Here is a 17,398-nt window from a genome sequence, read left to right as displayed (position 1 = left end):
GAAAATACACAACTTGTCCACACCCACACATCCCATCCCGTGCACGCCCACAGGGTTTCACGAGGCCCCTGCTGGGTGGAAAGAGGTGAAGGTCACGGAGACATGCAGCCAGACAAGAGGTCCCTCCTCCTGTAGTGGAATAGAACCTTTACTAGAGGATGAGCACCCCTGTGGCTGAGGGTCCCCCGCTGGGAAGCAGCAGCAGCAGAACAAAGTTCTGAGTGGATGTCCCTTATGGAACACTACTCCCATGCTCTCTGCCTTGGGCCTGGCTCATGTCAGGACCTTGGTAAATATCTGTGGAATGCAAGCACAATGTTTTCAGTTTCGGCCTGAGTCAGAGCAAGGATGGCTGTGTGGAAAGCTGAGTCTTCGCTCCAAGTAGCTGGAGGATGATGTCGGCCCCGTCCACTGGAGGGATGGGGGCTCTTCTGGCCGGCAGTCTGGTGTATCCAAGGTGTGCATACCAGCTCAGCCACATGGGGCTCTGTGGCCTTGGGCAAGTGGCTTGACTCCTCTGAGTCTGTTTCCTCATCTTTAAAATGGGGGTACTAATACTTACATCAGGGGGTGTTATGAGAATTAAATGAGATGAGTACGAAGTGCTCACAAATCCTAACACAAGTGATCACAGGTGAACACCTGTGGTCACCTTTGTGGCCCATTTCTTGCCCTAAAGAAAGGCAGCCCTTCCCCCCTGCTGCAGGCTTTCAGAGCTGGAGGGGGCCTAGGAACTTGGGGAATCTTCTCAAGATGAAGAAAGGGGAGGTCCAGAGAAGAAGTGGACCGGCCCAAGGGCACACAGTGGGGACATGGCTATGTGGGGACAGGGGCCCAGGGATCTGACTGTCCAGACTAAGGTTTTACTCCTGAGACCGGGAGTTGTCCAGGCTCACAGCATTCTTCCTCCAGGTGCTTGCACCTGCTTACCCAGTGGCAGGTAGGGGCCTGGGCCCCAAAGGGAGCACAATGACTAGATGGTCCCCACCTGGGCACAGGCTCAGCCTCAGGTCATTTTCCTGTCCGAGGTGATCTCCGCCACCCTGGAGCCAGGGGCCTTCCTCCCCACCCACGGTCCCCAGTCTCTGACAATGACCCAGGTGTCCAAAAGGATCTGCTTATGACAATAAGCAACATCCTCCTGCCACATAATTGTAATTCCAGCTGGCTGTATGCATATAAATATGTAAAGTCTCCCCAGTAACACACGTGCGCACGCGCAGCTTTGAACGGCGTGGGGCACACGCGCTACCTTCCCAACACTGTGCCCTTGTGTGTCCTCCCAAGGACAGGCTGCCTTGGACCTTGATCCGGCTTGAATCTCAGGCAAAACAAATGGGAAGTTTTCTCTCCTCAGGGCAAAACACTATCTGGCTCTTTTGTTGAAATGAACACAGCCTTCCAGACCTTAATCCTAGCTTCTCCTTTTTTCTAAAAGAGGAAGTTTCTTCTGGAGCCTGTGAGAGCTTGGGGATTGAGCAATGCCCCTCCCCCCACGGTCTCTGAACCCCAGTTCTCTCTGTGCTCCCCTCCTGGTTGTCAAGGAAACTGCCTCTAGGGCTGAAAAGCCCCACCCACTGCTGTTGGGGACATTCTGTGGTCATCCCCACCACTGCTGTTTGGGCTCCGGGCCTGCGCCCCCACTGGAGGTCCTGATGCTGGCTCCTACCCCGCCCCACCCTGCCACAAGCCAGCTCCACCTGGCCTACATTTCAGCCCCACCCATCCACACCCGTCCCTTCCAGTCCCCACCTGGCTCAGCTTTGAGCTCCACTTCTTGCTCCCACCTCTGCTCTGCCTGTCCCCTGCACCCCTCAGATGTGCACCCCAACACCTCTGAGCCAGCCCTCCTGAGAGCCCCACTGTGCGCCCCTGTGAATGCTGCTGGGTCTAGATTCAGCTCCCAGCCTTGGGGTAGCTCTGGGGCTTGAGGTGATGCTGGGGAAAGGGAACACAGGGCACCAGCTGGGAGAGGAGCTGGTGGGAGCCACCACATGGCCTGCTGGGGACGGGGGGTGCACAGGGCAGAGGTAAGTCCAGGTCCACTCTGTGGTAGGTTTCAGTCTCCCGGGAAGGTCCTTTCCCAAGCCACCCCCACTTCTATGTACTGGCACAGCCACAGTTCTGAGGTCATACCCACCCCACACAGACTACCCAGGCTGGCAGGGATAGTCGGGGCACAGCCAGGGTATCTGGGGCTCCTCCTCCATCAGGTCTGCTGGGGGGTAAGAGCAATGGGTTGGCAGTTGGAGGAGGCTTGGTTAGTCCCTGCGCTGCCAGACTTCTGCTAGGGACTGTGGGTGGACCATCTCTTCTCTGAGCTTGAGGGTCACACCTGTAGGGTGATGGGCTTGGGCAGTAGAGTCCCTCACCGGCTAGCCCAAGGAGCCATACTCATTGGTCACAAAGTCAAATGTCCCTGGGGCCAAGCAAATGTGGTGAGAGAGTGAAGCAGGCCAGGTATAACATCAGGGAGCAGTGGAGACTGGCTAACGGGGGTACCAGTGAACCCCTGAACAGGAGGCTGTTGCTCAGCTCTAGCTGACAACAACTTGTGGGAAAGCTGTTTTGTGTTAATCTTCTGATTTTCAAAGAGGCTAAGAGTCATAATTTTCATATCAAAGTTCTGGTTTTTAAATGCTGGCAATCTTAAACAAATGTAAAATACTTTGAAGGTCAAATAAAATATGCCTAGAGGCTAGATGTGGCCTGTGGGCTGTCAGTTTCTGAATCCCCATCCCCCCAGTATAGTGTCTAATTGCCTGAATTTAATTCTGGCTCTTGTACGTATTGGCTGTGTGATCTTTAGGGAGTTACTTAATATCCCTGTGCCTTATCAGTGAAACAGGAAAAATATCCAACACCCATCTTATGGGGTTGTTAGACATGCCCATAAAGCACTTAGCACGGCACACTATACAGTCTGTTTCTTCCAGTTCTAACTGGATCCCGCTTTACCTGAAGCCCCCACCTCCAGGTTCTGAATTCACACACTCTGGAACTTCAGGCAGACCACTTCCCCTTCTGAACCTCTGTGTTTCTGCCTGAAAAGGAGACTAGCCTTTGCCAAAGAAGTTCTGAAATCTCTGCTCACCTTAGCAATGACTTTCTTTAAATCTGGGGCTCCCAGACATGGCTCCCTCTCACTTGTGGGTGGTGACTGGGAGGCTCTAGTGTGTTCTGTCTTCCTTGTCTTCTGGGGCCTAAAACTCCACACTTGCAGACATATTCTTTGGGGCCATGGCCTTACTGCCTCCCCACACTCTGCTTCTAAATATGCTGGGTTCCAAGATTGGATCACAAGCTGTTATCAGTCATTCACACCATAGTGTAAAAGACTTCAAAGCTAGTGCATCCATTCTATTGTACAGAACTATTTTTTACTCCTAGGGACTGTTTCTTCAATTGCTGAAATGAATTAGAGACCCTTCTAACTTCCATGCATCAAGCACCAACTCCCAGCGAGGCATTTTCAGAGCATTTCATGTGAATTCTGTGTAATTCTTGCCTCAGCTCCAGCAGGTAGATTTTTGGTTTTTGTTTTACAATGAGGACTCCAAGGCTCAGAGTCTAACTCACAGTTACTGGACTCCAAGGCAGGCTGGTCCAACCATGAAAAGGACATACCCGTGTGGTTCTGTACATATTTCCAAACTTTCCTTCCTTGTCTGCCTGACCTACAACTGCCCCTGAGATGCCAATTGAAGTAAAAATACCACTATCGCATAATAATCATTGTTATTGGAGCTCACATCTTGTGTTCTCAGCTTTCCCTCCTTCGGCCCTTTCACAACTGTGTGTTGTAGGTGATATTTTTCTCTTTGCACACACAAGGAAACTGAGGCTCAGACAGCTAGACAGAGGAGCCAGGACTCCAGCGCTGACATTCTGTTGCAAGGGCCAGTGCTTTTAAGGGTCAACACAGTTAAAGGCTGAAGGGTTGGCTGGCCAGTTTGGCTCAGTGGTTAGAGCGTTGGCCTGCGGTCCAGAGAGACCCGGGTTCGGTTCCCGCTAAGGGCACATACCTCGGTGGCAGTTTGTCCCCGGCCCTGGTTGGGTTGTGTGGGTGGTAGCCACTCTATGTGTCCCTTTCACGTCCATGTTTCTCTTTCTCTCTCTCTTCCTCCCTCTCCCTCCCACTCTATCTGAACAAAAAATGGGAAAATGTCCTCAGGTGAGGATAAAAAAAAAGGCTGAAGAGTTAGAGTCAGGTAAAGAGGACCAGGGGTTACATCACTGGTTACTGAAAACAAAATGAGCTAGAAAATATTTCTAAGGAGGCTGGGTGGCAGGCAGGTACATGGGTGAGATGGCCCTTTATGCATTCCTGGTATCTGTCCCTGAGACACCTTGCGTTTTCCAGCTTCCCCACCACCTGGCCCAGAGCAGCCTCTCTGCTTGCTGAACCCCTATCTGTTCATCCACCTCAAAGGCCCTGACCATCCCCAGGAGGGCTATGTCCTCTGGCCTCCAAGTGCCCTGAGGTTGGCACCAGTTTGTCCTTCAGCCAATGGGGTTACTTTGTTGCGAAGGCAGGCCCTGTCTGCCACCTAGGTTGTAAGCTCCCAAGGGGAGGCCATGTGTTCAGCACGTAGATGAGATGTAGCGCCTCCCACAGGCCTTGCGAGGCAGCTTCCACCAGCACCTCCCCAGCCGGTGCCCTGTGTTTCTTTTCCTGACATCACCTCACGGACCGAGGAGGTGGGAAGGCACTCTGGCCTCAGGAGTTGGAAGGGTCAGAGGTATTGATGGTCCCCAGAAGAGTGGTCCAGGGCAAAGGGCTGCGGTTCCCACACAGTCTTTCTGCTTCCTCTCCTGACTCCCGCCCCACTGTGCTGCCCCACTGTGCTGGGCATGGAGGCCAGAGGTACCGAGGACCAGCCGTGGGCAGAGCCACAGTGCCTGCATTGGTGGTGGTGGGAGCTGGAGCGTGGCGTATGCTCCACCCTGGAGATGGACACATGCTGGCTGGGGTCAGCCTGCCACCTGCCTGGAGTTGCTCCTACTCCTCAGTCAGTATCCCTGGGGTGGGGGGGGATCCCCCAGCTGGGGAATCACCCATGGCTCCTCCCACAAAGTCTGGGATGGGGCTGGGTTCATGAACAGCTGAAGGTTCAGGGAGGGCAGCTGACTCGCCCGGGGCCTGTGGCTAGGGAACCCACAACCTTGGAGCCTCAGACACGGAGAGGGGCACTGGTTCGGGCAGGTGACAGCTTCTCATCTCTTTGAGCAGGTTTGGTGACAGCCTTCAAGGTCGCCACACCGTATTCCCTGTATGTGTGTCCCGAGGGGCAGAACGTCACCCTCACCTGCAGAATCTTGGGCTTGGGCTCCGTGGCCAAAGGGCACGACGTGACCTTCTACAAGACATGGTACCGCAGCTCTCGGGGCGAGGTGCAGGCCTGTTCCAGCCGCCAGCCTATCCGCAACCTCACGTCCCAGGACCTTCACCTGCACCACGGTGGCCACCAGGCCGCCAACACCAGCCAGGATATAGCCCGGAAGCATGGGCTTCAGTCTACCGCTGACCACCATGGCAACTTCTCCATCACCATGCACCACTTGACCCCACTGGATGACGGCCTCTACTGCTGCCTCGTGGTGGAGATCCAGCACCACCACTTGGAGCAGAGGGTCTATGGTGCCATGGAGCTGCAGGTGCGGAGAGGTGAGCACTTCCTATGCGGGGCAGCTTAGGGGGTGGGTCCCTGTGCGGATGGTGTGCGTGCCCTCTGGAAGGGTAAGCCGAGAGAAGGACAGGATGGCTATGGGGTGTGTGCTGTGTGACACTGTGCGGAAGGGTACTTGACGATATGGTGGCAGCAGCGCTGCAGGGGTGTGTGTGGGATGCGGTGGCCGTGCGTGTGGAGCTGTATTAAGCACCTCTGGTCAGCTGGATGTGATGCAGAGGGAGGGTGTGCACGGCAGTGGGCCTTGTGGATGGGAGAGTGTGTCTGAACCTGCGCTGGGATGTGACTGCTCCCGACAGCACCCTGACTGTGGGTGTGAGTTGCTGAATGGTCGAGTGGCTACTGGGGAATATGTGTGTGTGAGTGTGCAAGGGGCAGCGGACTGGACAGAGATGTGGGCATGGGCGGGTACCACAGGCTCCTGCGGCGGCATGAGAACGAGCAGGGCGTGCCCGGCTGTATGGTGGGAATGTGCGTGCGTGTGCGCGCACACGTGTGTGTGTGTGTGTGTGTGTTTCCACCTGTGCCAATGCTACTAAGTGGACAGTAGCATGAGCGGCTGCGACGAGAGGGACACGCCAGCCTGGCCAAGCCTCACTGGCCTCCTGGGCCTGACAGCCACCTAACAACCCACCCACCTTCTCTTTGCTCCCACAGGCAATGAAACACCATCCAAGTGCGTCGCATACCCGTCTTCCCCCAAGGAGAGTGAAAGTAAGGGGCCATCCTCTTGTCCCTCTGGGTTCTCCGTTCTGGTCTGTCCTCCTGGACCCAGATCCCATCTTAAACTCTGACCTCGTCACCCACAGAGCCCCCTCCTCCTTTTCTGCTGCTGTCCTCCCTTTCGCTTCCTCCTTCAGCCGAGCCACTGGGCCGCAGCCCTCAGAAGCCCACTCTCCTTCCAAGGCCCCACACCTGAGAGGGCAAGCCCCCAGAGTCCTTGTTCCTCACTCCCCGAGTCGGCCTGTACCCTGGCGGTGACCCTTGGCCCAGTGCCCCCATGACAGGTCCTGGGCACCACAGGCTGCTAAGCTTGTTTTCACTGGGTTCCCCTCCGGTCCACCAGCCCACTGCCACATGGGAAGGTTGGAGGGCTGTGGGGAGTCCTCAGCTACTTACAGTTTCCTTGTTCTGTGTGTGGGGCTGGGGGGAGGGGAGAGGCTCAAGAAGGGGACAGAAGAGCCTTTCCTGGTGCTCCTACTGTGTGCCAGGCCCTGTGCTAGCCCCTTCCAAGTACTGGCGTGTCGGTGGGTTCTCCGAAGAGCACTGTGAAGCAGGCATCACCATCTTCACTTTACGTACATGGACACGGAGGCCCCGAGAGGTGACCTGACTTGCCCAGTTCTCACAGCCACAAGGGTGGCACAGCTGGCCTTGTGCTCACTTCACTTTCTTCCCAGCTCGGGATGCCTGGTGCAGTGGGTACCAGCCACCTGCTGTTTGCCCAGAGAGGTGCCCTGGGGGTAACGGGGCACTGCTCTGAGGGGCACCTGGGCACTGAGGCCAGGTGGGAATGCCCAGCAGCTTGGAGACAGCAGGCAAGGGGTGACATCGTTGGAGCACCCCACTCTTCTGAGAGGAGGGGGCCTTGGCTTCCACAGCCTTCTAGTCATCAGCACTACCGGGCATCCAGCCTGGATCAGCCCCTGCCCAGAGCCTGGAAGTACAAAGGTGCAGACCTCCTTTCTGCCCGCCAGGAGCCCGCGTGCAAAGACCAGGCCAGGCATGGGAGCCTCGGCCAACCCCAACTCACAGGCTGCCGAGACTTCCTACTCAAACTACTCTTTTTTTTTTTTTTTTTTAAACAACAAAAGACTAGCCAGGGACAAAATTAGAACATACACTTGGGTCTGAGGCAGACCCACATGGGGTTAAACTCTGGCTGGAGCCCCTCTCCCTGCACACCACAGCGCTCACATGTCACTCGGGGCCAAGCCACTACTGTCCTCACTTCCTCCACCAGCGACTCCCTGGTGAGGGGGGAGAGGGGCCCGGGTGGCTCCTTCCTTCCCACGCAGCAGTCTCAGGACTGTGCAGACACGCTGCCTGGGCACAGGACGAGGTGAGCGGCCCTGGGGGGTACCGAGTGTCCACTTCCACATTGCTCCTTCTACTCTGAGCAACCTCCGGCCCACTTCTTCCTCCAGAGCTCCTGCAGAACTCCCTCGGAGACAGTCACTTCCGTCGCTGTCCCCATTTCACAGATGGGGAAGCAGGCGCAGGCAGGTGAAGGGACGTGCTCCCGGTCTCTCAGACCCAGAGCCAAGAGGAGGTGCCGGAGTGCCCGACTGTCAGCCTGCAAACCCTGCCCGGGTGCTGGGCTGCCCTCCCCTCTGCCAACACCGGTTTCCTGAAATTAGTTGTGTACGTTTTGGAGACAGAAACGAGACCCAGAGGGGATGATGCTACAGAAAGCAGGAGCAAAATGGAGAGGGAGCTGAAATTGGGTTCATGTTTCTTGATCTCGACTCTAGAGAAGCAGCTGCGAGAATGAGGGGATCAGAAGTCACTTGGGAATCTTGGGGTCCTGCTGAGAAGAGCAGGGGTGAGGCAGAAGCTTGAGCTGCCTGCCAGAGGCTCCGGCTTCCTTGGCCGGGCACCCGGGCTCTGCTGTCACACTGCCTTCCTCTCTAACTCACGGCATGTGCAGCCTCACCCGGCCCGCTTCCCTGAGCCGCTGTGCACAGCTAACTGGCTCCCTGCAGACAAAGGGACATGTTTGCTTCTCCCAGCTGCTGGGGGCGGGAAGATGGCTTCGATGACCTCTGGAGTCCCCTTCCAGTCCCCTTCCAGACTCTTGGTCCTGGAGGTCTGGAGACCACAGCTGTGGGGGAGTCTTGGCACCATGGCGGTGTCGTCTCAGACGAGAAGAAACCCAGCTGTACTTCAGGGTGGGGTGTGGGGGTTTGGACAGCAGGCCCATTCTCGGGGTACCACGTGTGCACTGAGAAATGGGAGCAAGTATGTCCTTTTCCTACTAACGGGGGCAGATCAGTGTTACCTAAGGAGCTGATTCAGGGTTCAAAACTCAAGTGCCTGCAGGGCCAGGGAGCTGGTGAGCAAGCACTAGGAGGGGTGGACTGGCCAGCACCCAGCTGCCAGGCTAGGAGTGCAGGTCCCACGGCTGCACGACAGGAGGGCCCAGGGTTGCCACAGCCACTGCGCTTCCCAGCAGTGAGAAGTGCAGATTTTTTGTGAACTCTTGTTTTAAAAAGTGGAGTTTATTCCGCTGGCAGTATGGTGAAGTGCTCAAGGACACAGCCCCTGGAACCAGCCAAGTTGCTCAACCTCTCTGTGCCTTGGTTTTCTCATCTGTCAGACAGATTATAATTGCACTTACTTTCCGGGCTGTTACAGAGCTAAAATGAAGTTCTGTATGTAAAATGCTAAGAACCACGCCTGGCACAGAGTAAGTGCTGTGTTAAGTGCTGGCTGTCAATACTTCAAATGCAGAATTCTAGCCTGGCTTCGAAGTCTACTCGTCCAGTCCCGTGTCGAGGCAGGACGGCAAGTGGACGGGAGCAGACGGTGGACACATCCTGTTTTCTGTTAGACACGTTTGCCTGGGACCCAGGGGCTCCGTGGGCCTCAGGGCTCGCCACTGGGTGCTGCTCTCCACTGCCGCTTACCTTTGGAAAGATCCCAGTCCCTGCCCGAGAGACAGGTGCCCCACAGCCCGCTCTGGTGCCTGGTCAGCTGATAATGCGTCCTGCCAAGAAGCTCTGAGCTCTCGTCCCCTGACTGCGGCCCCAGTCTCCCAGTGTTATCTCTGGGGAGTAGTGGCGTAGCTAGTCTACGAAATCATCTGAAAGCCCAAGTCAGCTTGAGGTCAGGGGAGGTAACAAGAAAGGAGACTAAGGAAGTTGGTGCCCCAGGAGCCCCAGATTGCTAGGGGGTTGTGGTTTCTCACCAACCCCAGGGAAGGGGGCTAAGCAGCCCATGTCCCCTCCCCTAGTAGCAACCTCCCTACCCTTCATCATAGCAGAATGTTTTGGTTTGCTTTTATCCAGCCCCCTCCCTGGGCAACCAGGCAGCCCAGCCCAACTCCCTCCTCTGTCTGTACCCATGGGGTACTGGCAGGCCCCTCCCATCCCATCCTGCTCTGTAAGGGCCTGGCACAGGCCTCCATGCAGGCCTGCCAGCTGCCTCTGCCAATGCCTTATCACCTTCCCAGGATGAGCCTGGCTCCAGATGGCTCTACGCAGGAGCCTGCCTTCCCAGTACTGGCTATGCTTGTGGGGAGGGGCGGGGAGCGGCAGGGAGGCCAGGCTCTGCAGAGGAGCCATGGATTCAGAGGGCACCCACCCTCACCCCCCAACCCATCCAGTCCAGCCTTAACTCTCAGACCAGGTTATAAGCAAACCAAGTCCTGATCCCCTAGACAGGCTGCAGAGAGGAGACCTTTGCCTGGGGAAAGGAGTCAGGCCGGGAAGTTGGGCCACCAGGGAGCTGGAATTAATGAGCACCTAACTAACCTCATCAAAAGTTACTCAGTACTAGTTGGAGACCTGCTTCGATGCCTAGAAAAGAGCGCTTTGCAGCCCGCTTCTCTGATCGCGCCCCAGGAAGGGCCTGGGACCGGTTAGAAATACTCAAATGTCTGAATTGGAGAATGTTTTTACTTTCAATATTCCACCTCGAAATGCAGCCTCACTAAGACCTGCAGGGGAGCCTGCTTTAATGTGAAGTCGACTTGCTTTGTAATTAGCATAGCCACTGTTCCTGCACCGCTGGGTACTTCTAAAGTGCCCGAAAACAGTTTGTTCTCTTCTGCGGTGTGAACCAACCCCCGAAAGCTTGTTTATACCATTGGGTTGTCTAGCAATACAGTGAGACAAAAACAGCCCTCATTCCAAAAAAAATAGTGCAAAGGCAACCTGGAGTACACCGCCTGGCACCTTCCAAAGCTCCCTGGGTCAAGTTGATACTGTAACAAGCTATCGTGGCCAATCTTCTGGGAAGGTCTAAAATCGGGAAGGAAATGCATTTAGGCTGGTTGTGGTTGTAAGGGCGCATCTGCTCCCAGCTAAACTCCTGGAGTCAGCAGACAGACCGAAATAAAGCAAGTCTCTCACGCTGTTGGTGGGCTGGCGAAGCCGTACAACCTTTCAGAGGGCAGTTAAGCAATAGATGAAAAGAGAATGCATGTACTCTTTGGATCAGCTCTTTCACTGCTGGGAATTTATGTACAGATGTGCTTGGCTGAGTGAGCAAAGAGCCTACACAAGGAGTTCACTGCTACATTACTGGCTGTTGAAAAATGGAAGCAACCCATGTCCAGCATAGGGGGCTGATTCAGTAATTCTGGGTGAGCTGCGTGATAAAGCCCCAGGCAGGCAGAACGCAGTAGATCTCTCTGCCAATCCAGAGAGATGTCTAACTATGCCAAGCGGGAAAAGCATATCATAGCTATGCCCTATATACAGAGAACATGTCTACACCATGCACAAAGAAACAGCAGATACTGGTTTCTTTTTTTTGGAGGAAGAAATTTTAAAGTGTTTTTTTTTTTTTAAATTAAAACATTTCTTGTAATTTAGAAAGTTTAAAATTTAAAAATGTCAGACAAGGCCGTGGTCAGTGTGGCTCAGTTGGTTGGAGCATCGTCCTGTTCACCAAAAGGTGGCAGGTTCGATTCTCCATTAGAGCACATACCCAGGTTGCAGGTTTTTTAAAATACTAAGTCCCCTTCATTTATTTATTTATTTCTAAAAATTTTTTTTTCCTTTATTGATTTTAGAAAGAAAGAAAGGGGGAGGGAGAGAGCGATTGAAACACTGATGAGAGAGATCGATTGGCCACCTCCTGCATGCCCCCCACTGGGGATTGGGCCCACAACCTGGGCATGTGCCCTGTCTGGGAATCGAACTGGTGACCTCTTGGTGCATGGGTCAGTGCTCAACCACTGAGCCACACCGGCTGGGCTAGGTTGCAGGTTTGATATCCATTTACATGTGGGAGGCAATTGATGGATATTTCTCTCACATCAATGTTTCTGTTTCTCTCAAATCAATAAAAAATGAATGTTAAAAAGAACTGTCAGACAAGAATTCACATTTCTCTAGTTCTCGCCCCAAGACTGGAAGTATGAGATCACTTCCAGAGGCTCCACCCTGGAGCTAAGGGGTCTCTTAGGAGATAAGTGTAGTTCTTTATTCATTTATTTTTGTTGTGGCAAAACATAAAATTGGCCATTTTAATCATTTTTAAGTGTATGATTCAGTGACATTAATCATGCTCACAAAGTTGTGCAATCATCGCCACTATTTCCAAAAGTTTTTCATTACTTGGGCTCCATTTGACCTTGAACTCTGTGGCACGAGGTCTGTGAAGGGCCTGCTGTCCCTTCTCAGGGAACAACCTGTGGTCCCGGGCAGCTGAGCTGTCCCCAGTGGCTGGCTGATGACCCTTCTCTCTCACCTGGAGCTGCCTCGGCTGTAAGCACCTGTCCTTATTTCTGTATCCTCTGGGCCAGTGGGGGAGGAGGCATGGGGCTCTCTTTGAAAAGGGGTTCCTAGAACTTCCATGCCTCTGCAGGTCACAGAGGGTCTGGCTATGAGGCCTGGGTAAAGGTGGGTCCCCCTGCTGCCTAGCCTTCCCCCTTTGGGCTTCAGCTTCCCCTCAGGAGTAGTGGGAACAGGGCCTCACCTAGCTGCCTCTCTGCCCATTCAGATATCACGGCTGCTGCCCTGGCTACGGGCGCCTGCATTGTGGGCATCCTCTGCCTTCCCCTCATCCTGCTCCTGGTCTACAAGCAAAGGCAGGTGGCCTCCAACCGCCGTGAGTATCCCTGCCCTCGTGGGATGGGTGTGGGTGTGAATGACCCTCCTAGCTGCCAGCTCAGCCCCTGGGGTCAGCAAAGGCAGAGGCAGGCACGAGACCTCTGTTCTGGAGATGGGGACTGCTGCGGGTCCAGCCAGGAGCTGAGCTCCGCGGTGGAGAGCAGGGCACTCAGACGGGCATTTCCAGAGCCTGAGTGCCCACCAGCCCCAATCTGCTGGGTTAAATAATTAACCAAATGCTACTTAACTTAGTAAGTAGCACAGCTGGGACTCAAACTCATGGTTTTTCCAGGGAGTATCACCCCACCACATAAACAAATGCTCGTTAGCATGAACATAGCCAATAGCCCCTAACTGGCAGGGTTGCTGTGCTAGCTGGCCCGCCAGACTTGCTATATACCTTCTCTCATCTATTCCTCGTAACGACTCCAAAAGTTTGGTCTTTCCATTGTCCCCATTTTACAACTGAACAAACGGAGGCACAGAGAGGTTAAGCAACGCACTTAAAGAACTGCACAGCGAGTAAGTGGTGGAGCCGGCCTTCAAGTCAGGGCCACAAATACCTTTGCTCACTCCGCTTCGGCCATATTGCCCTTTGCCCTCTGACCGCACCACAAGCTCCAGGAGCCGCAGCGTGGGGGTTCCTCTGCCCTAGATCCTGCACTACGTACGTCCCCCGCCTCTTCCCCTCCGCTGGGCTGCAGAGAGAACAGAGGGGGCGCTGCTCTGTCACCAGGTGGCTCTCGGCTCACCCTGATCTCCTTCGGCTGTACTGTAACAACTTGCACCCCTTGTTCCCGGGGGCCCCACTTGGAGCTCCACAGTATCACTTGGGCTGCAGTCCCCTCTCCCTTCTCCCAAGACATCATACCTCACAAAACCCACCACAGCCTACCTACAAAATGCCCCGAGGCCCGGGGGGGGGGGGGCAGGTGAAGTGCCGGAGCAGAACGAGGAGCCCAGGGGCTCCAGCAGGAGCATCGCTGTGGCGCTGCCACCCGCTCCTGCCATCGGGGTGGCGTCCCTGCGCAGGTGGGTGAGGGACAAGGAGCGCGCTGTGCTCCGCCAGGCTCAGCTCCAGATAGAGGGGCGATTTCTGCGCCCCATCGGGGAACAGGAACTGGAAAGCAGATTCCAGGCAGAGGATGCTGGGGCGGGGGAGGTGCTGCCGTTCCTGCTTTTGTTGTCTCTGGGCCTTCCTCACAGGGTCCCTGGGGCTGGTCTGACTCTTGCCCATCCCAGGCCAGGACACTGAGGGGTCCTGAGGACCTGGGGAAGCTGGGTCAGCCCCCAGTATGTCCTGTTGCATGTGCTGGGACCCCTCCGAGGGTCCCCAGACGAAGGGACGGGAAGGGACAGATGAACCGGATGCTGACGAGCTAGACTGAAAGGCCGGCGGGGGCTGCGCCGTCAGCCGCGTTGAGCGCATCCTCTGGAACACAGACGGACCCCGCCTCAGCCACTTCGTAGTATCTTTTTTGTTTTTAATTGAGTTTTTAGAAGGAGAGGAAGGGAGAGAGGGAAACATCAAAGTGAGGGAGAAACATCGATCAGCTGTCTCCTGCACCCCCCCCACTGGGGATCGAGCCCGAAACCCAGGCATGTGCCTTGACCAGGAATCGAACGGGGACCTCTCAGTCCCTGGGGCGATGCTCAGTCCACTGAGCCACACCTGCTGGGCACTTCATAGCTTCTTGTCCCTCAATTTAACATAGCGGTAACAAAAAGGTGTCGATACTTTGTCTTCTAATAAAAGTATGTTTGAAGCCCGTCCCCTACCTCTGCCTAAAGGAAGAAGAAATGAGTTGTATGACTGAAGTCTTTAGAGACAGACACGAGAGATGCCAGAGGGGATGAGGCTACAGGAAGCAGGTGTAAAATGGAGAAGGAGTGGAGATTTGGGCCATTTTCTTTTTTAAGTTTTTTTACCCTTTATTGGTTTTAGAGAGAGAGCAAAGGAGAGGGACAGAGAGATAGAAACATTGATGAGAGAGATTGGCTGCCTCCTGCATGCCCCCCACTGGGGAGCGGGCCCACAACCCGAGCATGTGCCCTGACCGGGAATCGAACCGGTGACCTCTTGGTGCCTGGGTCAGTGCTCAGCCACTGAGCCACACCGGCCAGGCTGGGTCATTTTTCTTGATCTAGACTCTAGAGAAGCAGCTGCTGGAATGACAGGAACAGAAGTGCCCTGGGAGAGGCAGGAGGCGGGCCACAGGGCCGAGGCTGAGCGGCCCGGAGCCTGGGAGCCTGGTAGGGAGGGTGTGCCCAGGAATGAGCCCACTCAGGCAAACAGGAAGAGGAAGGGCTGGGAGCACTGAGGGGGGCAGTTTGCTGCAGAGGCTGATGGGTGTGGAAACTGACCCAGTATGAGACGGAGGCTGGTGTCTTAGCTCTAAAGTGGGATCGCCAATCCTTACCCCACGAGGTGGGGAGGATGGGCTGAGGGACGGTAGGGAACCCACACGAAGCCTGATGCACGGCGCCCCCAGGAACAGTAGCAATGATTCCAACGCCGCAGAGATTTCAGGAACTTCTGAGCAACTTCCCTGTGTTCACTGCTGTGCCCCGCCCCCACTGTCTGTTTCCCCAGAGTTATCAGCGGCGACTCTTAAAAACAAGAAGGATCTGCGGGAGTACATGGGGAGCTGCATGAAAGAGAGAAGTTGGGGCCACTGCATTTGGTTGGAGTCTAGTTTGGGGGGCGGGGAACCCCAAGAGTGGGGCAGGGTAGTAGCAGCTTGGATGAGGAGCAGAAAGTGATGGGGTCTCAGGCCCTAGGATTCCTCTAAGAGGTGTCACCTCAGAAACCACTGTGTTATGCAATGCAGAGGATGGGACAGGGGCCCGGGAACCCTCTAAACAGGAATTGACCTTGCAACACTGCACACAGTAAGTCACAGATAAAGATCAGACCCTGGCAAATGTCCAAATAGGAAATACCAAATTCAGGAGCCTGGCCTTTGGTTGATTCTTAAATCCTGAAGGTCTAACACCACCTAAGTCAAGCCATAGGAGGAAGCATCGGCTGCGTGATCTCTTGGTGACATGTATTGTCCCACACTTGTAAAATGCAGCCTGAGTTTCGTGTGTCGCTGGTCAGATGAGCCACTCACTGATCAACACTGTGAGTGCCGCCGTGCGGGCCCGTGAGTGAGCAGGGGTGGGTCCAGAGCTGAGCACGGCCTGCCTGGGCTCGCTTCCCCGAGGGGCATTTGCCAGCAGGGGCAGGGGTGCTGCCTGGGGTGGCCTTCTTCCTGTGACCAGCTTCTCTGTCCGTCTGTCCCTAGGTGCTCAGGAGCTGGTACGGATGGACAGGTAAGGCCCACGGAGACCTCCCCGGGACACCCCACCGCTGCCCCTGCCCGGACTTGGAGCTTGGCAGGCTTTCTCTCTTCTTGCCTCCGAGGGCTTGTGCCCCGTGGGGCAGTGTCTACATCCCAACTGTGGCGGGAGTTAATGCAGAAGGGGTGGGGTAGCTTTCAGCCAGGGCAGACTGACTCTCCCCCCTTTGCCAGGATCCTTTCCCCTCTCTTCCCTGGCCCCTGACACCAGGACAGGGGTCAGGACACAGACAGGGCCTCCCTGTGCCAGCTGTCAGGAAGGAGATATTTCTGGCCCTCGGGTCCTGTTCAGCTGCATAGAGCAGCTGGCTAGGAGAGCATCTGCCACTGAGGCCTACATCTGCACGGTTTGGCTGTTCTCCCTGCCACCCCTCACCCCGCAGGCTGAGCTCCTGCACCAGTAGGATAAACTGTGCTCCCACTTTCTGGTCTTAGTGGCTGGTGGGCTGGGGTTGGGGAGGGGAGGAAGCAGCTGAGCTGGGGCGACACTGAAACATGCAAAGAGGTCAGCACACCTGGAGCGGGGCCCCTCCCTGCAGGGCACGCCAAAGGGAAAGCTGTCAGGCCACTGCCCACGAGGGCAAAGGCGGACGGGGCTCAGAGTGGGGCAGGAGGCAGGGGTGGAGTGTGTGCTGCTGCGCCCTGGGCAGAAGCTGGCAATGTAGCCTGGCACAGAGGGCATACTCAGGAGTTGGCCCGCTCAGGAACTGGCCCTCGTACCTGCAACACCAAAACCAGAGCTCCTCTGGGTGTTTGAAAGGGATGATTTTTCAAGATAGGTGGAAGGAAGTCCTGCTAGTGATCCTGCTAGAGTCTCAGAGTGGGAGGGGTCTTAAAGGTTGTCCCATTCCGAAGAGGGAAGAGGGTAAGAAAAGAGAACCCCTAATTAGCTCAGGCCAGCTGTGGGGACATTCAATCCTAATGCCATTGACCCTACTGACCAAAGAGAAACTTGTCTCCAGGTTCTGAGGCCAGTGTCCTGGAGGTGCTTCTGACCCTGGGCTTCCTGGCGGGCAGATGGTCAGACCACAGGGCCAAGCTGGGGTCAGATGCCCTCAGCTCAGGGCAGGGGGAAGGGTGCAGCCCATGGCCTCTCTCTGGCCCGGACCCTCCCTTCCTGCTGGAGAGAGGCTGCTGAGCCAGGAGTGGGAAGGCAGGTGGGGAGGGCAGGGGCCCCAACCCCCAGGCAGCACAAATGACTTCGGTTCTTATTCTCTGGCAGCAACGCTCACGGAATTGAAAACCCAGGCTTTGAGGCCCCTCTGCCCTCCCAGGGGATGCCGGAGGCCAAGCCCAGGCCCCCACTGTCCTACATGGCCCAGCGGCAGCATTCTGAGTCTGGGCGCCACCTGCTCTCGGAGCCCAGCACGCCTCTGTCTCCACCAGGCCACGGGGATGTCTTCTTCCCATCCCTCGGTGAGTGCTCCCCAACACTCGCAGCAGGGTGGCTGCAAGGTCACGACCTCCTCTGACCTGCAGAGCACCAGCCTCACTCCCCACCCCCTGGAGTCACTGTCTCCAGGTGTGGTGTTGGGGGGTGAAGGACAGAGGAGCCCCCCACTTACTCTGTTTCTTCTGTCTT

General features: G+C 55.7%; 2 protein-coding genes across 6 annotated transcripts in view; one reads left to right on the top strand and one right to left on the bottom strand.

The window, feature by feature from the left end:
- The window catches only part of LOC118631996 (cadherin-23-like), a 71,910-nt gene that overhangs the window by 46,565 nt on the left and 7,947 nt on the right, over positions 1-17,398 (bottom strand). The gene's annotated exons all lie outside the window — the stretch shown is intronic.
- The window catches only part of VSIR (V-set immunoregulatory receptor), a 28,163-nt gene that overhangs the window by 5,754 nt on the left and 5,011 nt on the right, over positions 1-17,398 (top strand). Inside the window, exons 2-7 of one of the 5 annotated variants that reach the window (XR_004959957.1) lie at positions 5,234-5,668; positions 6,348-6,404; positions 12,363-12,470; positions 15,066-15,599; positions 15,763-15,790; positions 17,039-17,121. Coding sequence is in view for 2 of the 5 variants with exons in the window: in XM_036264539.1 (XP_036120432.1) it covers positions 5,234-5,668; positions 6,348-6,404; positions 12,363-12,470; positions 15,763-15,790; positions 17,039-17,232 (822 nt within the window). In the remaining 3 variants the exon portion in view is untranslated. Of the gene's footprint in view, positions 1-5,233; positions 5,669-6,347; positions 6,405-12,362; positions 12,471-15,065; positions 17,233-17,398 lie in introns of those variants that run through there. The other 4 variants (XR_004959956.1, XR_004959955.1, XM_036264539.1 and 1 more) reach the window with 4 other exon arrangements.

This window comes from Molossus molossus, unplaced genomic scaffold (assembly GCF_014108415.1).
Source record: "Molossus molossus isolate mMolMol1 unplaced genomic scaffold, mMolMol1.p scaffold_m16_p_17, whole genome shotgun sequence".
Taxonomy (NCBI): domain Eukaryota; kingdom Metazoa; phylum Chordata; class Mammalia; order Chiroptera; family Molossidae; genus Molossus; species Molossus molossus.
The sequence above is the reverse complement of the archived record's forward strand: the minus strand, read 5'-3'. Positions and strand labels throughout refer to the sequence as shown.